This window comes from Enoplosus armatus, chromosome 2, assembly GCF_043641665.1.
Source record: "Enoplosus armatus isolate fEnoArm2 chromosome 2, fEnoArm2.hap1, whole genome shotgun sequence".
NCBI lineage: Eukaryota > Metazoa > Chordata > Actinopteri > Centrarchiformes > Enoplosidae > Enoplosus > Enoplosus armatus.
The window spans coordinates 10216176-10238969 of NC_092181.1; the positions used below are offsets into that span (position 1 = coordinate 10216176).

At 42.0% G+C, this 22794-nt stretch overlaps 1 protein-coding gene across 1 annotated transcript; it reads left to right on the plus strand.

Annotated features, from left to right (window-relative positions):
• Positions 1-304: 304 nt before the first annotated feature.
• Positions 305-6818, plus strand: fbxo8 (F-box protein 8). Its single transcript, XM_070925366.1, has 7 exons — positions 305-416; positions 1250-1333; positions 2320-2464; positions 2773-2899; positions 3269-3387; positions 3585-3781; positions 6552-6818. The coding sequence occupies exons 1-7, from the start codon at positions 305-307 to the stop codon at positions 6737-6739; spliced, it is 972 nt and encodes a 323-aa protein (XP_070781467.1). The 3' UTR covers positions 6740-6818.
• Positions 6819-22794: the final 15976 nt, after the last annotated feature.

The following is a 22794-nucleotide window of genomic DNA, read 5'->3' on the forward strand; positions in this document are numbered from 1 at the left end:
TCGCTGACACACTCACGGATTAGATGTTTTCTTTTGGAAAACCCCAGTTCGATTAGTCCAGATGTATGTAACCAAGATATTTTTTACATGCACAAATACATGAATGGGATAGTTAAAAAAAAAAAAATCATTAATCAACCAGATTACTGCATGTAAACATACCATGAAGAGTTTTCAAATTGGGCTGATAGTATACCCCTTTGAGCAATACTTTTCCTGTGAGGCATAAATGAGAAAAAGGACAACGGGAAATGTGTGCAGGTATAGTGACTTGCTTGTACTGTCTCACTGTGCTGCCATGTAGATGGGTCAGGCACTGTGGAGGCTGCCTCCCAGACAACAGCAGCAGCTTCAGGAAGAGCTTGCAGACCGACTGGCTGACCGAGGAGGAGGAGGAGGAGGAAGACAAGAGCAAGGTAATACTAACATTTTTAAACATTAATATATCCCTGCCTTCTCCTTACAGGATTTTTTTATGCTTGTGTCGCACATCTTTCTTGCTCCTGCTTCCACCTTTGTCCAGTGCCAACTTGGCTGCTGTCCCGCCACGTCCAATTCGTCTTTTTATTGATGCGAAAGCAAGCACCAACACCCGGGTCTGAAAAGTGAAGCCAATGCAGAAGTGCCTTAATCTGCGTTCTTTCTAATGGCCAGCATGTCCACTGGTTGCAAAAAGAAGTCCGATTGTATAGAAGTCTGAGAATATTACTTCTCACTTGATTTATTACCTCAGTACATATTTTTCTAATGAGTAGGGTTAGTAGGGGTCAGTCGCTGGTTTCAAGTATTCTTCAATGCAGCATGATGTTCATTTTGTAAATTATGGTCCCATTTAGGTTCTACATCCCATTCCTACACATTGATTCACTGGGGTCTACAACCTGCAAGTTGTTTGTTAACCCTGACAGTGATTCAGGATAAGCGACAATGTTCTGTTTTGGCAAATGTTTTAGACAAAGGAGGCTAGGCCAGTAATTTATTTGTTACATACACAGTAAAATGAGGACATTTCCACGTGTTCACAATTTACAAAAAAAAATCTAAAAATAAATACTATACATGGAGAATGAAGACCCCAGTGAAACCATACTTATAAAATAATATGAACAAACAAATGTAATAATAAGTAAGGATGATAATAAATAAGACTTTGTTATTAAGTTAAATTATGGTGGGATAGTCTCCAACTTGCAATAGCAGTAAGAAAGTTAAGACGGTAAGTTGATTGTCTTTTTGTCTTTTCCTATAGGGAGAGATGGAGGTCCCCAGAGAAGAGCTCCTCAGCACTGTTATGGCCCCGACATCTACCATCTGCTGAGAACACGCATGGGAGGTATGAACATGCAAACACACGCTAAGCGCATAGCTACTTCTAACTCTCTGCATCTGCCCTTTGTAACTGTACTGCTTGCTCTTATGCATTTTGAGTGTATTCTTGGGATGGTCAGTGTTCTTTGGTTGCCCCTCTCCTTTTTCTTATGGCGTGCGCATACAATCCGCATAGGTAGACATAATAAGGATTAGTTCCTTATTTTACCTGGGCTGACAATGCCAGTGCAAAGCCAATCAAAGCTTCATAGTACCATGTGAATATGGTCTATGTACCAACACCTGAAAAGTCAGTACCCAATGGTCGCAGTGCAAGTCGAAAGTGGAACATCGTCCTCCCAGCAAACTGTTGTGTATCCTCATGGCATGCGCTCTGCCAGGTGAGCTACCGGCCCCCCCCAAACCATCATGTCGGCGTCGGCTAGAAGCGGCTGTAGTGTCGTGTGTGCAGAGGCAATAATGCAGAGGCTTTGCTTTGTTTTTTGCTACTGAACTACGTTGTTTTGTTTGGTGGCTCCATTCGGTCGAATAAGGACAGACGATGAAGAGCAGTCGTTTTCCAGCAAGAGCCTATTGTATTGTGAATCCATGTTTCACATAACTAGATTGCCGCTAGAATTGTTTAAATAACCCTTCAACTGAGAAAAAGACACGTGTTTTCTGTCTTTTTTTAAAATTATTAATGATGAATTGATTATTGATTTTCAACGCGTTCAACTATCGGCTAAGGAAAAATGCATGGAATTTGCAGCCCCAGTGCATACAGAAGAGCAACACACTCATATCGTGGGAAGACAGCCGTGTTGACATTGGGAGAACGTGCTGGAAACCATCTTGTTGTGATGCGACACACCTATGAAGTAGCAAACAACGCAAAGCCTGATGGGAAGAATTCAAATTGTGTGTATGTTTCTGAGGCAGCTGTCACGTAGCTTGTTTTATTTATTTATTTATTTATTTATTTTTATCTCCCTCTCGGTGTGACTGTAGGTAAAGAACAGCACGGTTTTATAGATTTGGAGATGTTGCCGCCCGAATTAGGCATCACCATACTGTCCTATCTGAATGCCACTGATCTGTGTCTGGCCGGCTGTGTGTGGCAGGACCTGGGACATGACGAGTATCTATGGCAGGGGTAAGGCGGTTCACTTCTAGTTTCTGTGATCTTTTTTTTTTTTTTTTTGATGGTGATTTAAAAGAATGGGGTGGTTTTTGGCCTCTTGGTGACCAGCAGTCATCCTGCTGTGTTGTATGGACTATACTCGCATACGAAATAAACGAGGAGGCAGAAAGTTCAAGGTATTGGAAATGAATGACGTGTTTTTGTGACGTGCCGACTACACTCTTGTCACAGAAAACAAGATAAAGACAACAGTTGACAGTTATTGTGTTTTTTTGTGTATTTTGTTTCTATTCTGTAACCCATGTGTGTCGATCCATCAGGCTGTGTAAGTCCACATGGGGACACTGCTCCATCTACAACAGAAGACTGCCTGCTGGTTTCTCATATAGAAGACTGTACCTACAACTAGATGAAGGCAGCCTGACATTCAATGCTAACCCACAGGAGGTAACGCATGCCCAAACATCCAAGATCTCTAGTCTTACAGACGCACGCTCCATCCTCATAGCTTCTGCAGTGTGTGTGTGTGTGTGTTGAGAGTGTGCACGTGTTGGTGTCTGCGACAGTGATGTCACTACAAAAATGATGTGTTTGATGTCATTATCTTTTTAAACTATACAACAACGAGTTAAGGCAAACAGCTCAGACAAAAATCACAGCTTCGCTCGCCTCGGGCTGCATTGGCCTGGTGCTCTGCCTCTGGATTGGTGGGCTCTGTCAGGTGAGAGGCCTCCGGGATTATGATACATGACTCTCTCTCTTTCTGCGTGTGTGTGTTTTGTGTGTGTGTGTGTGTGTGTGTGTGTGTGTGTGTAGGGTATCAGTTATTTCATGTCTAAAGGTATACTCGTGGATCATCCGACCGAGCTGGCTAAGTTCATCTTCTACACCAGACGGCTCAATTGGAAGATGCTGAGGATTTACCTGGATGAGAGGTTAACACACAGATGCAGAGACACACAGAATACCCAGAAAGCTCACAACTTGACTTCCACATTTATTGGTGCCCTCTTTCCCTTTTGAAATTAGAATTCCACATCTCATAATTCAACAACGTACCCGTGCATAAAAAGCGTTGCTTCGTTCTTGCCATTTAGTGTGTGTTTTTGCGTATGGCCATGTGTGTGTGCAGGCGGGATGTCCTGGACGAGTTGGTGACCCTCCATAACTTCAGTAACCAGTTCCTCCCCAATGCTCTGCGGGATTTCTTCAGGCACATCCACGCACCAGAGGAGAGAGGGGAGTATTTGGAAACCCTCATTACCAAGTTCAGCCACAGGTTTTGTACCTGTAACCCTGGTCTTGTCCAAGATCTGGGCCTCAGTCCTGGTTAGTACTTACACACATACTGTATTTACTGAACACATACTCTTATGTTAACTAAAGGTTTTTGTAGTTGTTGTGGTCCTAGGCTAATTGGTCAAGTCAACATCAAAAATCAAGGTGCTTTACAATCTATACAGTCGATTTGCATAAGGGAAAACTCCCCCCAAAAAACTTTTAACGGGGAAAAAGATGGAAGAAACCTCAGGAAAAATATAGTAAAATTACAAAAAAATAAGGATGACAATACTATAGATAAACATCTGGGAGGACATCGAGCAACTTCCAGGGGCCACCACACGACCTCCTCTATGGAGGATATTTTTGGTCAGAATTCAAATGAGAATAAAGATAATTATTTTTACTACACTACTAGGAATAATCGGGCCATAATTAAACAAAAGACAATTGCAAATTAAATTTCAAATGTAAAATGATCATTGAAATTTAAACGGTGAAATTTAAAATGCAAAGGCTTAAATGGAAATGTTCAAACTAAAAGCTTAAATTGTAAAGATGAAATTGAAAATTGCAAAATGCAAATGGTAATTACGTATGTGTGTATATATATTATATGACATTACTTTATTGCTGTTATACAATCCCTGTGACGAGAGAAGTCCAGTATTTGGAACAACAAATGTATTTTAATGAAAAAGGGATTCTGCTGGCAAAATATTATTTAGACAACGGTAGATTTTTAAGATCCCTCCCTGTTTCTGAAGCGTTTTAAAAACTGAAATTGGCTGGCTTTTTAAAATCCTCACCTAATTTAATGGTAACACTTATTTGCTTATCTGTATTTGTGGCAGTCATGCTCCCAGTAGGATTGTAATGAACTAATGTCAGCGTCTACACTCGCCTGTTTAAACTTGTGTTCGATAGTGGTGCGATGGTGCACAGTGGTTCAGTACATTTTCGGTACAGCAGGAAAAAATGATGAACTGTAGAAAATAGTATTTTTGTCATTTATTTGGGAGCCAATCAAGGGAAGCAATTGGTACGGCATGGTTGATTTTTCTAGATTCAATTAAAATTGTCTGAATTATTTGAAAACTTTTAGTACCAGCAGGCCACAACAATCTTTCTCAAACTCTCTATATTGGCATTTAATTATTTAATTTAATAACATTTATTGCAGGACTAGACTACAATTGGTTTTTACCTAGGTGCACCTAATAAACGGCCAACTGAGTATATACAGTATATACAAGTTTCTGTAGATCCAATATTGCTATAAAGCAGTCCTTGCCCACAATGGCCTAATACAACCAAAGGGACAGGTGCCCCCTGTATAAACAGTGCAGCAGCATTTCTACTGCTTGACCAATTTAATTTTGATGCAATGCTGCAGGTGCACCAAAATGAATAGAATTCATCCTCCGGAGGCCACGAATATGATTTCATAGAAATGTGACAATGTATGAATAAGTGGATTGGGATCCGGTTAGTATGTTTTGTAAGATACTCAAATATGTTGCGTACTAGTGGACATTTCAAGGTCAAGGTCCAGTGTAATAGCTTCTGTAAATCCCAACTGATATTTGAGAGTTAAAAAAGGATCTGTCAGATTTGGTTATTAAAGAAGCGTGACCAAGATGTTTGCCGAAGGGGACATTTTACAGTTTGATGACTCATCTATCTTGTTACTTATTGGCCGGCATATACACAGACACAATATATCTGCTGTTGTAAGCTAAAATCGTCCAGTTGTACACGACTGTGTACACAAATTGTATTCACAGTTGTGTACAGTGAGCATTTGGCCTGAAGGTGGCACTAAAGGAACGCTCATGGATTGTCCCAAATTGTAAAAAGGCTTTTTCTTTCTTGAGAACATAAATACAGTTCAGTGCATTCCATGGCAGTGGGATTAGATTTTAATATTTCTGATCTGCAGGTCAAACTTTGACTTAACAGTGGTGCCACAAGAGAGGTCGGGGGGTGGGGGGGGGGTCGAAATATGGAAACCCAATCTATCTTGACCCTGAACAGGCAATCATTTTTAAACCCTGCAGCTAGAGGGCCAAACACTGACAGTAGAAGGGATTTTGAGTCTACCACACTTCTGTCCCACTGGCCCACACATTCATTTTGTGGCCCCCGCAGCCACCGAAAGGGAAAATCGTCAGGGTTTTATTTTTAAGTAATCCCCGGCCTCAGTATTGTCAATGGACCATGCATTTACCAGCTGAGGGCTTTGTTAATGTCAGCAGACCATACAGAAACCAATCCCTGACTCTGTGACTGTTAACTCCTCGGACCTACTCGTATGATTAGTAGGATTAACGTAATGGCTTCAAGCCCAAGGCAAGAAATGGATGGATGGCTGCCCTTCTGAGGTCTGCCTTTTCATGCTACTCTGCCCCTCCATCCCCTCTGGAAAGGATTGGGCAAAGCAGTGGAGAACAGTTTAGAGCACAGCGTACGTTTTAATGCGTCTTTATTCATCATATTTAGATGTGATTTAGAAATAAGAAGTCTCAAGTACAGCACAGCTCTTGTACTGCCCCTTTATGGTGATTCCTCTTGCAGTAAACGTTTGGTTTAAGGAGTTTGAGGTTCCATGGAGTGTTCTGTAGCTGAGGTCACATTTTTAGCAAGTCCTGCTGTCCGCATGAAACATGCTTGAAATTCATGGGGTTGTGTCTCTCATTTTGAACAGCTAACACCAATTACCTGTTGTCTTTAGCACCACACGGCCGAGCTTTCGTGCGAGAGCCCGTGAGCAACAAAAACAGCCCTGTGATCACGGTTTGCTGTCATCTCTCTGCAGACGCTGTGTATGTGCTGTGCTACAGTCTGATCCTGCTGTCCATCGACCTGACCAGCCCCCACGTCAAAAACAAAATGTCCAAGAGGGAGTTTATCAGGAACACTCGCCGAGCGGCACATAATGTCTCGGATGACTTCGTAGGCCACCTGTACGACAACATATACCTGATCGGCCACGTGGCTGCGTAGCTCCGCCTACCAGCTGTCCAGCAGAAGTCCTCATACTGCACTGAAGAATAGGAATTGGTGATTGGGTTGATACACACGTCTGGAAAGTATGGAACATTGTGGAAATGGATTTAAACAATGTTCACGTCCTTCAAGAAATATAGCAATGAATGCATCCTACTGGAAAGATTAGGAGAAACGCGTGAAAATTCATCACTGCACTGCGAAGAGAGAGACTTCCAAATATTAGCAATGTTATTAGATTTTAGATCAAAAGGTGACGTGTCTTTAAAACCAAGTCTCACTGCAAAGACGGAGGTTTTAAGGTGGAACCATGAAGACGAGTTCTGATAACTGCACTGGAACGGATGGGAACCACTGATTGGTGAGGGTGCGACGAGGACTGCCGGGACAGGTCATGCTGATTTCTTACTGGACAGGAGCTGCTTCCCGTTCAACCAGTAGGACAAACGCTGGTCCATTCTTGCAGGAAGGGACACGGGGGACGTTAACCCAAGGCTAGCACAGGATCACTTGCTAATACCACTAGTAGCCGTTTACCACTGTTATTAATGACAAAGGCGCATTGGAGCTGTTCTGCAAGTCGGTTGACCTTGATACACTGTCCAGTGGTGACAACCAGAATGTCCAAGTGTCAAGATTCAACTGAACCTGGTTTTCTGTGGCTCATGCCAGAGTACTTTTAATTTAATTTATTTTTAACACATTACGAGAAAATTCTTATCCTAAATCTTTCACTTTTTTTTTTTTCCTGTGAGGTGTGCTTGTATGAGTGTTCCAAGTCAGAGTCACCAAACTATTAACTGCCTGGTGAGTGTCATCTGTTCCCGAGGAGGTGTGCACTCGTCAGATTCGATATCATTGGCATAATCAACGTCCCCCGAAATCGCCACACAAGGCTAACGGTTGCGCTCTGTTCGCGGGTAATTTCATTCGCAAAAAAATGACAAAACATTTAGCAGTGTCTGCAGTGGTATAAAAACCCCGTCATTCTACAGCAGAGTGGACCATGACTAATATGAGAGGTGGTCAAGGCGACGTGACGGTGAAATATGCCGATTTAAAAAAAATAAATAAATAAAATAAAAGATAAAATCAAAAATACCTCTCAGTAAATTGGCAAGCCATGGTGAACAGAATATTCATTTTGCATTAAGTTTGTAAAAGTTTTTAGTTTTTGGTTTCAGTTCATTTCAGCATCATATTTAAACTCCAATTTGCCATTTTGTGGACTTTGTCCGTACCTGAGAGAGAAAATGAGGGAGGAGAAAGGGACCGGTAAACGCCACGAATGTGAAATAATTGAAAATGCATGCAAATCCTTGAAATTGCATACATTCAGATGGATTGCTTCACAATAAATGGGATGGTCACACAGGTAAAAAGCGAAAGTGAAATGCACATGTAGTATTTTCAGTGCTGTAGGAACCAACTCGCTCAATTTGATGCAAGCTTTGGTCCAGATTGTGAATGAAATTTAATGTATTACTATTATTATTATGTAATAATGACACTGCTCTTGGAGGTGACATGCTTTTTTTTGTGTGCAGTTATGCTGCTTTATGAAGAAAGTGGTTTGGTGATGGATCTGACTCTCACTCTGACATCGTTTATCAAGGCAGTGGCTGAAGTCAAGGGTAGAGAAAGATCATGTTAAGAGAAGAAATTAAGCGTTTTCATTCATTCTGACCGGTTTATTAAGTTTATTATGTGTTACTGCTATAATTTCTTACTTTTTTGCACGATGCACATGTATTTACAGCCAGTCGCCACAGGTTTAGCTTTAGTTCCTGAAGTCATAGGCTTCCATTGTTTTCAAAATGTCCTGAGAGACAACCCACCACCATAATAAAATTACAGAACAGCGTCAATCCATCAATTTAAATTCGACATGTCGTTTTACAACGACTTCATAACACCACAACCACGGCAGCTGGGAGCCCGTCAAAAGTAGTGTCATTCTACTCGACATGAATGCCTCCATCAATCTAATGATGCCCATCAGACCTGAATGCAGGATGACGGTCATTCTGTGCTAGTAGCTGCTACTAATGAGTCCCAGCAGCTAGCATGTAGCCGCAGCTAAGTGTCACAGTGGTTACCGAATGGAACCATAGGAACAGACAGGATGACACAGTGAAGCAGTTTCGTATTTAAACCTTTTTCTTTTTTTTCTTTCTTTTTTTTTTTAAATGAAGGGGGTTCAATATCATAACCAAATACCAATCAACATTTATTTATTTTTTGATTTGTCTTGTATCCAAGTAAATTATGTGAAAAGAACCTCTTCATGAGAGGTAAATCTGACAGTAGCTGAATGAATTTGAATTAATGAATGAATGAATGTTATTGAAGATTTGTTATTGCGGATGATCCACACTGAACTTTAACTTTATTGTTTTCTTTCAATTATGAAGGGAAACCACTTCCTGTAGTGTGTGTTTCTTTTTCTTTTTTTTTTGTTTTCTTTTTGGTTACTAGAAGACTTTATGACTGACAAAATGTATTGAGAAATTAAAATCTGGGCTCGATTTTTGAACTGACCTGTTTCGACCACCTGCAGTTTTGAAGCTTGAGGTACAAAAAGGTAGAAACAGAGATTCACCTCTGAAGACAGGAATCATGCGCCACTCATTTTATTTGATATTGAACACATGGTTTAGTGACAGATCTGGTTCTGCTTCCCCACGAGATGAAGGTGGTGCGGAGGTGTGTTTCATTTCTCTCCCAGCAATGGGAGTGCGCTTGCAGTGAAGCTTGAAAGATGGACAGGGAAGTGATTACAGACATTTAAAGATTATCAGTTTCTCTACAGTTTAAATCAGAAGCATTGAAGGAATAAATCTCTCAAAACTGATGTCGGGAGAAACGCTCCATCCGTTATTTGTCAACACTAAGCTCGGCAGTCATTTATTGATGTTGCTAATGCTAAATAATGTGACAGTAAATTGGTTAATTCTACTGCTGTTGGGTGGGTTGGAGGACTTGCGATTGCACCCGGTCACATTACTGTTTCATCTGGTTTGCCAGGAAAGCCCATGAGCAATGAGAGCTGCAGTTCAGTTCTAAAAACAATTAGAATAATAATACATACAGTATATGCATATATTAACAATTACTAAATGGTAATCAATCTGCAGTAACTGTGTCAACACTAACAAGACTCTGATCCAGGTCATTAAACAGCAGTTGCGATGCTTTGGTACCAATATACCTCCTTGGTAATACAAATCCTACTTGAAACCTTTTCTTTTGAAACAGGCCACACTGCTTCTTGCAATTCTATTTCTGTGTGTGTGTGTGTGTGTGTGTGTGTGTGTGTGTGTGTGTGTGTGTGTGTGTGTGTGTGTGTGTGTGTGTGTGTGTGTGTGTGTGTGTGAGAGAGAGAGAGAGTGTACATGTTTGAGATCAAACAGCCAAGTGAGTAAATCCTCTCCAGACACAATATGACCTTTGACACTTGACCTGTGTGAGAGAGAGAGAGAGTGTGTGTGTGTGAGAGAGAGAGAGAGTGTGAATGACCTATCCCTGGGTGGTGTTTGTTTTATGTACTGCAAATGAAAAGAGTGCAGTGATACACACATGTACACACACACTCACATTCTCCGACAGAGGTAAAAGTGACACTTTTATATATTTATATATATATATATATATTTGACTATATATCTGCAATGAAAACAAAACTGACGTGCTGAAAGAATGAATGGAATAGTGTCTTCAGTAGCAGGATTTTGCTGGTAGGAGTTTATTCATTTGTACCGGCTGTGTCAAAAAATAATACTGAAAACAGTCTGGAAAATATTTTAAAATTGATTTCATTCATGCAATTTTTGGCTCCCTTTTTTTTTTTTTTTTTTTTTTTTATCCTGGTGTTTTAGTGATCTGCCCCCTCGGAGCTTGAGACTGCTGCAGATAGTATGATTGTTTTCATATTCAGTTAATATGCTTCTTCAATTAATCAGATAAGCGTATAGTGTCTATTGTCCGGACAGAATACCAAATACCAAACGTAGAAATGGAATGGGGAAAAAGTCCTACAATATGAATACTTGATACGTGACTTAAATTAAGTTAATAGACACATGTATAGGTCTGAATATGGCACATGTGACTACATTTTTAAAAAAATCCTATTTTTCCAAATTTGTTGTTTGTGAATAAGGCACTGAAGGTGCCTCTAGTTAAGAATCCAGGTATCTATTGCACTTTGTTCCCAGGATGTGGGATTTGAGTGGTGGTGGAGTGACTGCGGGATGTTCCGAATGAATGCATTGATATGTAACGCTGTGTGTTATTGGGGGGGGGGGGGGAAGAAAATAGTAAACGCCACCATCCAACGCCGTGTAACCCACCAGCACTCGAGCAACTTTCAAACATGAAAAAAAAAAAAACCCTCTCTCGTCAGTTGTGCCATTTTATGGAGGGGAAGTAAGTCAACTCTGAAGCCGTGCTACATTCAAGAATTCTGTCTTTTTCAGTGACTAGATGTGAGCCAGTGACTTGAGTCTAAACTGTTGAAGCACAAAAAAAAAAAAAAAAAAAAAAAAAGGTTTTCAATTAATATCGTTGACAATATGAGAGGTGCTAATGCACCCAAGACCAGACAAGAGTGTCGATTGTGTGGTCATTCTGGAGCGTCCGATCAAGATGTTCAATCACAGCTCATCAGTTGTAGCATGAATCTGTTGGACCCCAAGCAGAACGCACGGCTGCACGTACAGGTTTGAATACGGCATATATGACTCAATTAGGATTTTTTAAATTATGTGTTCCCACATTTTAAGAATCCATTCATCTATTGCATGTTTGTGTGATTACATGGATGTGGGATTACTGTCAGACAACTTCGACATTTGAAGTTGAGTTTTGGAGTGAGTACGGGATGTTTATGTGCTATTGGGAAAAATATACGAAAATAATGATCACCATCCAACACCATGTAACCCACCAGCACTCTCACTCTCTCTCTGCTGATGATGTTGACCTAAGTTGGGTCTCGGGAGGAGGATGATGATGATGATGATGATGATGATGAAGGGGCTGGTGTTTATTTAGTCCAGCTCAGACCGGTGGGCCTGGGTCGTCGTCTGGTGGCGTCCCAGTCCGGAGAGCCTCACTTAAGCCTGATGGAGATGATGGATGGCCTCCTGAGCCCCAGAGCGTCTGCACTTCATCAGCATGAGCAGCCACTGCTGCTGACATTGCAACACACACACACACACACACACACACACACACACACACTGCAAGCTGGTTCACACAATGCTCCTGCTAACACACACCACTGATACTGCAAGTACTGCGGCTACTGTTACTACGGTTACTAACACTCATCCATCAGCTATTTACTATTACTACTCCTGCTACTGGTAATAATAATAATAATAATACATACACAAAGAATGTCTATTGTAATGTAATAATAAGAAAACGTGGTAGCCTCATAAATGTAATATTTAAATATGTAATATTTCTTCTCTTTATTTTTCTTTATTTTTTTAAATAAATATGAATTATGTAACGCATATCTCCACACCAGTGCCCTATATGAAATAGCACCAAGATAAATACAAATATAAATAGGTGAGGCCAAATTTGGGGGATTTCTGCTTCCCAAAGAATACTGTTGAACGTTCCCTTTGAAATTTGATTTTGTTACACGAGAAAAAGTTCAATGTTTCAGAAAAGAGAGAAGATATTTTTGTTACTTCTGTACCTGACCAAAAGAGCCAATTTGGGCTTGAAACAACATTTTTTTCCCCCGAATGTAATGAAATCTAAATTTTTAGAGGGAGCCTTCTAATGTCCTTGGGAGGCAAAAAAAATCAGTTTGTACAGTTTTGTACTCCGCACCGGGACGTGTATAAAATTTAAGACTGAATGTTTCCATTTGATGGAGTGGTTGTTCTCAATGAATAGCTGGAACAAACTTAATGAGAAATAAAAGGGAGAAAATTGGATGTTAAGGGGTTAAAAAAAAAAACATCAATACAATAAAGAAAGAATTCATAATTTTAAGTATTTTTCTCCATACTTTGGACTCGCTCCACCAAATGTATTTATCTGTACAAAGGCTTTGTTTTTGCACGCAGTTTCTCCAATTAGTTATAATACAGCTACTCTTAATATCATAATTTGCGATGCCATTTGCAACGTATAATTTAACCAAAGATGCCCTGCCGCTCTGGATGTTGGGATGGGATTCACGCCACAAGCCAAGTTAGTATCCAGCGGCCACTGAGAGTGGTCCAGTCAAATGCCACTTCTAAATGAAAAGCGCAGCCACATGAAACGGAGATGGAGAATCAATAAAAGCTCAAATGAAGAAAACAGAGGATTAAGACAGAGAGGATATTAACCCATATCCAATGACGCGAGAGAGAGAGAGGGAGGGAGACGCTGACGCAATTAAAGACACAAAGAGAAAACAGGGTTTACAGAGAGGGAGAGAACAGGAAAGCAGGATTAACTGATATCACGTTGCTGCCTGCTGTGAGCCAGGAATGACTGGTGGCCATTTTATGTGGTGGATTTCAAAGTTCAAGAGCTCAGCGTCAACTCTATGCCAAACTATGACAGTGAAGATATTTTTTTCATAAATGGAGGGGGGGGGGGGGGGGGGGACCCTGACACCTTTATGACAGAGGAGCATATAAGACAAAAACCGTTGGAGTGGTAGTCAGTTTTGTTTTTTATTTTATGTCATATTCTCTCAAATTCTCATGTGGACCCTCGGGTCTTAGCAATGAAATTTAATTTGATATTTTGCCTTTGTAATTGAAACAAATAGAGATTTTAAAAAAAAGAAAAAAAAAAAGCTTTTCTTGAAGCTGTTTGGAGCCATATGGGGGTCGTTTGAGTAAGATGAGAATGCGTAAAACAAAAAAAAGTGAAAAAATATGTTAAGTATTTAAAAAAAAAAAATCTGTTTATTTTAACAGGGCCATTAGCCATTAATAAATATGGCTGTGAATGTGCTAAAAATTGTCACCCTAAAAAAAAAAAAAAGCTTAAAATTTAAATAATTCGTGAAATTCTTGAAATACTAAAAAAAATACTAAAAAAAAACGAGAATATTAAAGCTCGTCAAGTTATCGTGCAGAAAATCATTTTGCTCCATTGTCAAGTACTAATGAAAACATTCGACACACATACGCAGCGTCAAGGCAATAAAACGGGTAATAATAGAAACATGCACTACCACAAGACAACATTGTGCTACATTATTAGGCATTAACGGAAAACGTCACAATACACACACATAATAATCAACACGTGCGTGAAAAACCTGAATCAGTCTGGCACGACAAAAGCAAGGCCACAACGGAAAACGTATAAGCAGGCACATTGGGAAAGACAGGGTGACAACAGTGGACAACAAGGCGCAGTCCACAGCACAGAAATACCAGATTAGACGTCTAGTTGACTGGATGACTGTCCACTACTCCGTGTTTTAGCATTTCTGCATATTTGTCAGTCGTGTCCACAGTGGACACACTTGCGCCACTTTAAAGCAGGCTGAAAGACTGAGAGCACGGCTATGCAGATGAAGAACAGAATGGAGCGAAGAGTGCTACAGAAACTCAAACTCTGTCAAACAGAATGTCTGACTGAAGATGTCACGGTATCTCCCGTATGGTCTGACTGACTGATTTCTGGGAAATTCAGTGTAGAAACACGGCAGCAAACAGCTATAGTCGGACCAAAGCAACTCCCAGATCACCACTTTATCAAATTTTGTATTTGTGAGTCAAACACATTGAGAAATCACAATATATTCTAGTATTTCTAGCATAAGAAAATTCCGGGGTTGGGTCATGAGAAGTTTCTCACAGGCTTAAACACACCTCTGGCCTCTTAGCGGCCTGCGTCTGTCACTGTGAGCTAAATCAAAGGCTGAAAGCCCTCGAAACACAGCCATCGAAACCACAGAAACCACCTCCTCCAAACACAGGAGGATTTACACCATTTCTGCTTTCTGTCTTTCTGCCTGCTGCTCTTGTTTCTCTCTCCGTCGTCGTGCAGAACCTGCCGTCTGCCTTCCTGCGCGGCAGAGCTCTTACCGCAATATGCTGTCTGCTACATTTACTTTGATTCGGACGTCGTCCTCATGATCGGCAACACTTTGTGCAAGGCGTTAAATATGATCCTGACCGCTGTGTTTCCAGTCGAAGCGACTACAGGGAACTTTCATTTTGTGTTGATTTCGGCGGCTCCGGTGGACAAAAGCGGCAGTGTTTCACCGCCTCATGTTGGAGGAGTCTTCATCTGGCTCGCGCATCATTGGATTCGTGTTGGAAGCGAGGGAAAGAAAGATGCAATGCAGCCCTTGCGTCAGACCCTGCATGTCCAGTGTGACCATAGCGATTACCTAGTTCCCATCAACTAAAGCCTAACCTAGCTAAGCTAACATTACCTAAAACCTGGCCTCACAATGCTTACGTGTAAAACTTGCTAAACATACTGGAAGGGCTCAGCCTGGTCTTAAATAGGTTTACTAGCCTCTCAACTTCATTCAACTACTTTAAATTTAAGTTTACACTGTCAATGCATTGTACTAGCCAGTGTGGTCCATTAAGGGTGCTGGGGGGCCGCCGCCCCCTCCTACAATTCCAATTGTGAACATTGTTGTTGTGCTGTGTGTGTGTGTGTGTGTGTGTATACATTTAAGTTGTTACTCTCACATAAATCAGACATTATAACAGAAACGTGCGATGACTAATAAACGCCCGACGGTGGTACGTGTGTAATATGTTCGGCTTCCCCCGGTGGCCCCTGATTGGTTGACACAGCACCAGAAAAGAACTGCATCTGGGGTGGAAAATTTCCCCAAGAAATGTTGCCAGATTGGGCGATTTTCCGCCCCTGTAGGTGGCTGTAGGATGGTTTCATGTCGGTAGAAATTAGCTTGGGTGGGTCGACAAAACTTTAGCCTGATTTGTCATGGTGCAGATGTTTTTCTTATTTTTTTCCAATGCTGATATTATTTTCTGGCTAATAATTAGGTTTTTGAACCAACCTGGCAACGGGTAGTGTAGCACCATGCTTAGTGCAACTGACTTCATAGAGTTCTTCACCACTAAAGTTGATGAAATCAGAAAAACAATGTCCTCCTCCCTGTCAATTCCCACCCAAGACGGGGCGATTACACCTGAACATTCTTTTTGCGAGCTCACCCCACTTAATGGAGATATTGTCCCTTGAAACACTTTCTAAACTGGTATCTTCCTCAAACCCACCACTGGTTTACTTGTGGCAACCATATACTGAGGGAGTAGGCTACCGCCATGGCTACAGCAGAGCCATGTGGAGAGTGTGAGAGTCGCATCAAGGAAGTTCAAAATGCTCGACTGTCATGTGAGTCACGCAGACTTCAGATAGTTCCAGGAAGTTCTTTGAAGGAAATTTGAATGCGTAAATATAACACATCCATGATAAATACAGAGCGACAGAACTGCAATTCTTGGTAATTAGCTAGAGCTTCTCTCTACATGGCTCTGGGCTACGGGGGAAAAACCTGTAGGCTTATGTCAGCGGGGGGGGGGGGGCAGATCCAGATTTTGATTGTGTCAGAAACCCTCGCAGACCATATACATATACAAAAGCAATGATGGAAAACACTTTTACTTTTCCAGTATTAAATGGCTGCATTAACATAATGCATAATATATTATAATGTATAATATATTGTGTTGTTGTATATTATATATATATATATATACACAACATTATGTGTGCATGTGAATTAACAGTTGACACAAAATGGCGGCGGCACTCGGCACAGCAACAAGTTGCTCAGATTGTGATTGCTATGTTAAATAAGTATCAAAAATCTGTCAGGCTTCAATATATGCTCCGAATATTCTTACTATTGATTTCTTTGATACAATCAAGTCTACTTTGACTGGACTTTTCAGATTCCATCTTGATTCTTGGTTGGGGGGGGGTTTAACTCGACCCAGAGATTGATTCTACCACCCCTGCCTCATGAAGAGCTGCGTGGTCTTGTATATCATCATCCTTTTTAAAAAAAAAAAAAGATTTAAACCTCATAGATTTCTGGCATTTATTAGAGTCCATCAAGGGTTATACCTTTTTCTCCCCACGTCAGCGCTCATTCTCCAACGTTATGTAACTTAAAACCTAAAATAAGTAAACACTGGCTTTTTGTTTCATTCGAAACTGCGTGAAAGTCCTGTGTTTGGCCTGCTCACCCCCCCCCCCTCCCCAGCCTCCTCTCTACGTGGACTTTATTCACTCTTTACACTACGTCACCTGACACGGGTGGGTTTACGTTGAAAGCCCGCTGCTGCGTCTGTGCGGGACACCGAGGGGCTTGACAAAACGTCAGCACAATAACAAGCACGCAAAGACGTAAACCGAAGGAGCCATTTTCCACGTTTTGTCGTCCAGGCTATCTGCTCTCAACTGTGGACCATGCTGCCCATGTCCCAGCTCTCGTCAGATGTTGAGCAACACTCAGCAGCAGCTGGCATATCCACGCAGCCCCGAGCAGAGGCGCTCTCAATGATGATTTATTAGTTCAGAAGACACACAAGGACATGATCACTGTTAGATCACGTCCCCCCCAACCCCCCCCCCCCCCCCCCCCCCCCCGTCTCCCTGTGTCCGTCTAGTGGTAGATTTACAGCTCCAGGACAGCAGAGAGCTGCTAGCTTATGTTTTCATCACAGGCAGGAAGGAAGGAGGAAATTGAACGAGGTGAGCGCTGAGGATTATGTGAATGAAAAAAAAAAAAAGTACTCCGAGAGTTGCTGGTGCTGTCCTATGATTCTTTTAAAAAATAAAATATATATATATTTTCCCGTCTTTGCTCTGTAGGTGTTTTCTAAAAAAAAAAAAAAACATACCTCAATTTCATGAACAACCCTAATTTAAGAATCCAAATCAAATACCGCAATGAAATCGCACTGCAAAAGAAAAAATCACACTGCGCGATGGCAAAGTGGGTGTGCAGAAATTTTGCAGCAGATTCAGGAGTGTGGAATAGATGACCATGCCAAAAAGAAATCAAAGACTGACGGCTGCAATGTCCATTACACCCCACAATACAACATACTGATCATTTTAAAGTCCTTTTTTAGTAATAAATGGACACCAACATTAAAATCAAAAGGGTTTTTTTTCACCGTGGGGAGCATGAATGTGCTCTGCAAATTCGATGGAAACCTGACAAATACATAAGGACATATCTTATGACATTTTAGCCTTAGGGCGGCGCTAAAGGGAGGTTATCAAATTGTCATGTCGTGATCTGAATATTTGGTGTGAATTTCATGATGCCCCCCATGAAAGCGTGGGTGACCGCACCAAAAGAGGAACATCTACAGCCATGCATGCCAGTGGCTCTGTGTCACAATGCCAATGCCAATATGCCGCCGGTATAATGTTTATCATGCTCACTATCTTAGTTTAAATTCAGGATTGGACAACATTTACAATTGGACCTAATGATGGCACACGAGTAGGTCAGAGGACGTCATTGCAGTGTGTATCTGTCCCAAATGTCATGGTAACCCATTCAATGATTGTCAAGACATTTCACTAAAGAACAAAAAAAATGTCAGCCTCAAGATGAAAAGTCAGGATGTCAGAATATAAGGGATTCGTCCTATGGGGACCATGAATGTCTGCACACATGACCGACAGGCAGACCGACGATGCCATTCCTAGAGGTGGACCGCTAGCATGCCTGAAAATGCAGGCACATTCATCCAAGAGCCGACTGTGACCATGGCCTTAATTCAACCGAAAGAAGTGACAGATCTTGGAAAATGAAGGTCTGCTCAGACGGCAGTTGAACTGCTCGAAGCTCCTTTTGAAAGTGCCACTTAATATGCACTGATGAAGTGCACTGGCGTCTAAATCAGAGACACATCTGGCCAACGTATTTGCTGTGTCATGTCCACGTTAACACACAGTGGACATGCACAGTACAATGTTTGTAGCCAGTCAGTGGCGAGAAGACGTGTTTCTAACCAAACTGTGTGTGTAGTTAGCTGCTGTCTTAGCGGTAGAACTGCAAGCTAGATATACACTGAGAGTGAGGGAAAGGTGTGTGTGTGTGTGTGTGTGTGTGTGTGTCTGCTCCAGCCATCTGTTAACCAGCTGTGGAATGATGTCTCACATCATACCTCTCACTCTGTCTCTTTGCTGCGCTCTCATTCTCTCTCTGACCCCTCCCCTGACGGAGGGAGAGGTGAGCTGAGCTAAGTGGTGCAGAGATGCTTTATGCGTAACAAAAAAAAAAAAAAAAACTCTCTGAGGAGCTTAGCTCACTGACAACCTATTAACTTCACTCCTGGCACACACACACACACACACACACACACACACACACACATACACGCACTCTCGGGTTAGACTGATACTTTGTGCTCAGTATCCCTGTATTTGTAATAGTATTAGTATTAGTAATAGTGCTGGCTTAGCAAATACTGCAGCTATACCTAGGTACTAATTACTATTGCCAGAGGGGAATTCAAGGCCCTCAGATGTGGCTTGGGATAAATCACAATCAAATGAGTTAACTCTCGTGTCTCATTTTACGTAGTTTCTAAGTCCAAATGAACCATCCCAAACGCCACTACATTTGGTTCTGTGTTGGAAAGTCGAGCGCAAAGGTTTCAGGGAGCTCTGTCATTGGTGGTAAGTCAGTAACAACAACAACAACAACAACTGACTGCCGGCCAATCTTACTTCGCAGGAAGATTAGGAAAAACACAAGCGAGTCTAAATCACTTCACCTGCCACCTCAGGACCTGACCCCAGGTCCTGTTTTGTCCACTGCACCCTCCTCTTTTCAACCTCATGTCCTTGGTTAACGCTGTTTGATCTGTGTGTCACCACTCGAGAGAAGTGTGTGTGTGTGTGTCTATGTGGCACCCGGTGTGGTACACACACAAAGTCACTTCTTGTTTCGGATGGATGTTTCTGCGCTCCGCTCATTGTTTTTTTATCCCTTAGAAACAAATAAACTCACTCCAAAACTATTGCATCATTGGGAATATTTATGGTTGCCAGTGGGTACCCGTAAAGTTTATTCATTTCTTGGTTTGTAATTTTTAATTCCAATTTCGGTCTACCATTGACAATTGAACAGGCCTGTTCCGCCAGGTTCACAATGAAGCCATTGCATATCATCGGCACATTAAAAGTAGAAACTGTTGCCACCTAAACTCTTTCAAGCAAATGTCGAACAACAGCAAAAGTTAGATTCCTACCCAGCAATGTTTGTCCTCGGTGTCAAACAGGAAGAGAAAGTACATAAAGAGTGAACGCTTGCCATCTTCTCAGTCTTTTCACTACTGCCAACGCAAAGAAGTGCCACAGAGAAACAGCCCGGGACAAGCAAAAGAGTTCATTTGAATTGCGCATTCATAATAGTGCTAAATGGCCTCACCCAGCAATATTAAAAGAGAGGTTTGTACCATAAGAGTCACGGAGTTATGACTAAAACTCAGGAAATGAAGAGAGGAAACCAAGCCATTTTGATTCTATGCTAACTCGTTCTTTGATGATGTTGGGTCCAGTCAAAACCCTATACCTAAAACCCAAAACCTGGAACTGTCTGGACCTGAGACCCAGTTTGGTTCGGGTCCACGAAAACACTCTGGATTCGTTGCATGAAAGGGTGCTCATAACTAAGTAGAGATGGACTAACGGTTACTTTTTATAAATATATATATATATATATATATATATAAAGGTGTGACATGCAGCTAGGGCCGGACCCGAGGACTTGAGCCTTGATACGTGGTACGTGCTCTGCTCGGGGGGGTAGAATGGTTACTCTTAATTGCTCACACGTGCTTGTATAATGCCCCCTGGCACATCAGGCAGTCTCATGTCTTAATCTTATTGCAAATCATAAACGAGAGTCGCTGCAATGAAACGTGCACGGTGACGTTACGTGGGCCAAATAGAGAGGAAACGTCTGTTCTTAATGTCCCCAGTGCCAATAACGTTGGAGCTTATCGATACCGCGGCCTTGAATCATTCAGCCCCCGGGGGCCCATTTAAGTCACGTGTTCAGATCAATACTGTGAACAGTTTGTTACCTTACACAGGCCCATGTCTTATTATTCCACAGGTCATGTATTTGCCAAATTGAAGCGAAAACGCTTGAAAAAGAAAAAAAAAGGGTGAATGCGGCTGACTGTACTTCATCCTTCCTACGTTTTACATTTTACAATATAACCTGCCTTACAAACACACAGGCTGAAGGTGCACAAGCACACCAACAAAGTCACTTGTGATTTAGTATGATGAGTGATGTACTTAGCGCGGCCGCCTTTGGAAGCAGCGACGCCGACTTCAAACTGGGAGCAGGACCTGGCTGCAAAGATGCTACCCTAGTGGCGGCCATATTTGAAAGACTGCATGACTAAATGTTGCACACTAACCTGGGCTTTCAAGACAAAACCTGTCCTCCCCGACATGACCGAGTGTCAGGGCGTGATTCTTAATTGGAGTGGCCCTAGATACCATTCACACGTGAGGGGTTGTCGAGGCAGTGACCCGAAATGAACAGCTGTTGGAGTAACAACAGAACGTTTCTTGCAAGCAGTGGGTGAATAATTAACTGGCCGGTGTATTGGAATCGTTTGTGGAAAAGCCAGAGCTCTTTTATTGTCCCAACAAAGCAGCAGGAGCACCGAAATCGAGCCAAAGCTGTAGGTCACCCCCCCCACCCCCCCACCCCTTCTCCTTTTTCTAGAAAAAACATTTTTAATCCACATTTTCATATACTTCCCTTATGGATCACATTCAACTCATTTTTCAATTGCAAACTGTTCACCGGTTCCATTTTACTCCATGTGATAATAACAGTGTGACACACCACAGAACAATCTTTTTGTTTGTTTGTTTGTTTGTTTGTTTGAAATACTAATTTACACTGCAGCTCGGCTGACTGCATTCGGTCTTAAAACGCTAAACTAAAACAGGTCCGCGTTTATGCCGGTGATTGGTTTTTTTCCCGCCTCGTTGAGTAGCTGTAGCAATGCCTCCTAAATGTCATATTTAAACTCCACTGGCACATGTGTTTGGACAGTTTGCAGACAAACAAACAACAACAAAAAACAAAAAGAAAAAGTTTTGTGTTTGTGTCCTCAAATGCATCAATTCGTGTCCAAATTTGGTAAAGAAAACAGACTTTGTTTGGGCATTTTGTGCAATTTTTCCCAAATAGGCCGCCATGTTTCTCTACCAGCTTCCTGAGAAACCTACTTAGGAAAATAAGAGCTATTTCTGTGTATATCTGTTGATTCTGCTGCTGCAAACAGTCCAGGGTTTATCCTGTTGGATAGCAGTGGTAGAGTGGGACCTATTAACTATCTAACAACTAAACTATTCTCAGATGGCATTCCTTGGGTGTTTGGGCTCTCGATGTGGATATATATGGGATCACCGACAGTTCGCGAAGCCCTGGTTCACTCCCTCGGCTTTACTTTCCCCGGAGCGTCTCCAAGACAGCTCCTTAAATCGCCAAACAAAAAAAAAAGAAAAAAGTAATGGTGTGCAAAGGAACAAGGGAGCGCGGGTAACCTGCGCACAAGACGTGTTGATGTTTCCGCCTTACTGGTCTGATCTGCTCCCGCGGCTAATTTGCGCGCAGCGTGCGCCAGATCATGCCACCACGACCCAGTGGGCGAGCTGCTTCAGCCGTGGGGCTACCATTTGTCATCCGTGTCACTCAACCGGTGATCACAGTGAAGCGTGCTTTACTGTCATCAGCGGGTAAACCTCTCTCTCTCTCTCTCTCTCTCTCTCTCTCACACACACACACACACACACTCACTGAAGGTCAGACACTTAACCCGGTTTAATCACAGGCGCCATTAACATCATCACGGCATTCTGTGGAGATCAACGCCGGGACGTAAACTTGCTCGTCACCTTCACGTTCCGAACGAAAACGCTGCGATTATCATTCGGCATCAGCGCCGAGGCCCCAGCCAAGCGGCCCCGCCGATAGGGCCTCACGTCCGCCGCGGAGCTGACCTGGACTTTTTGCTCTTAAATTCTTC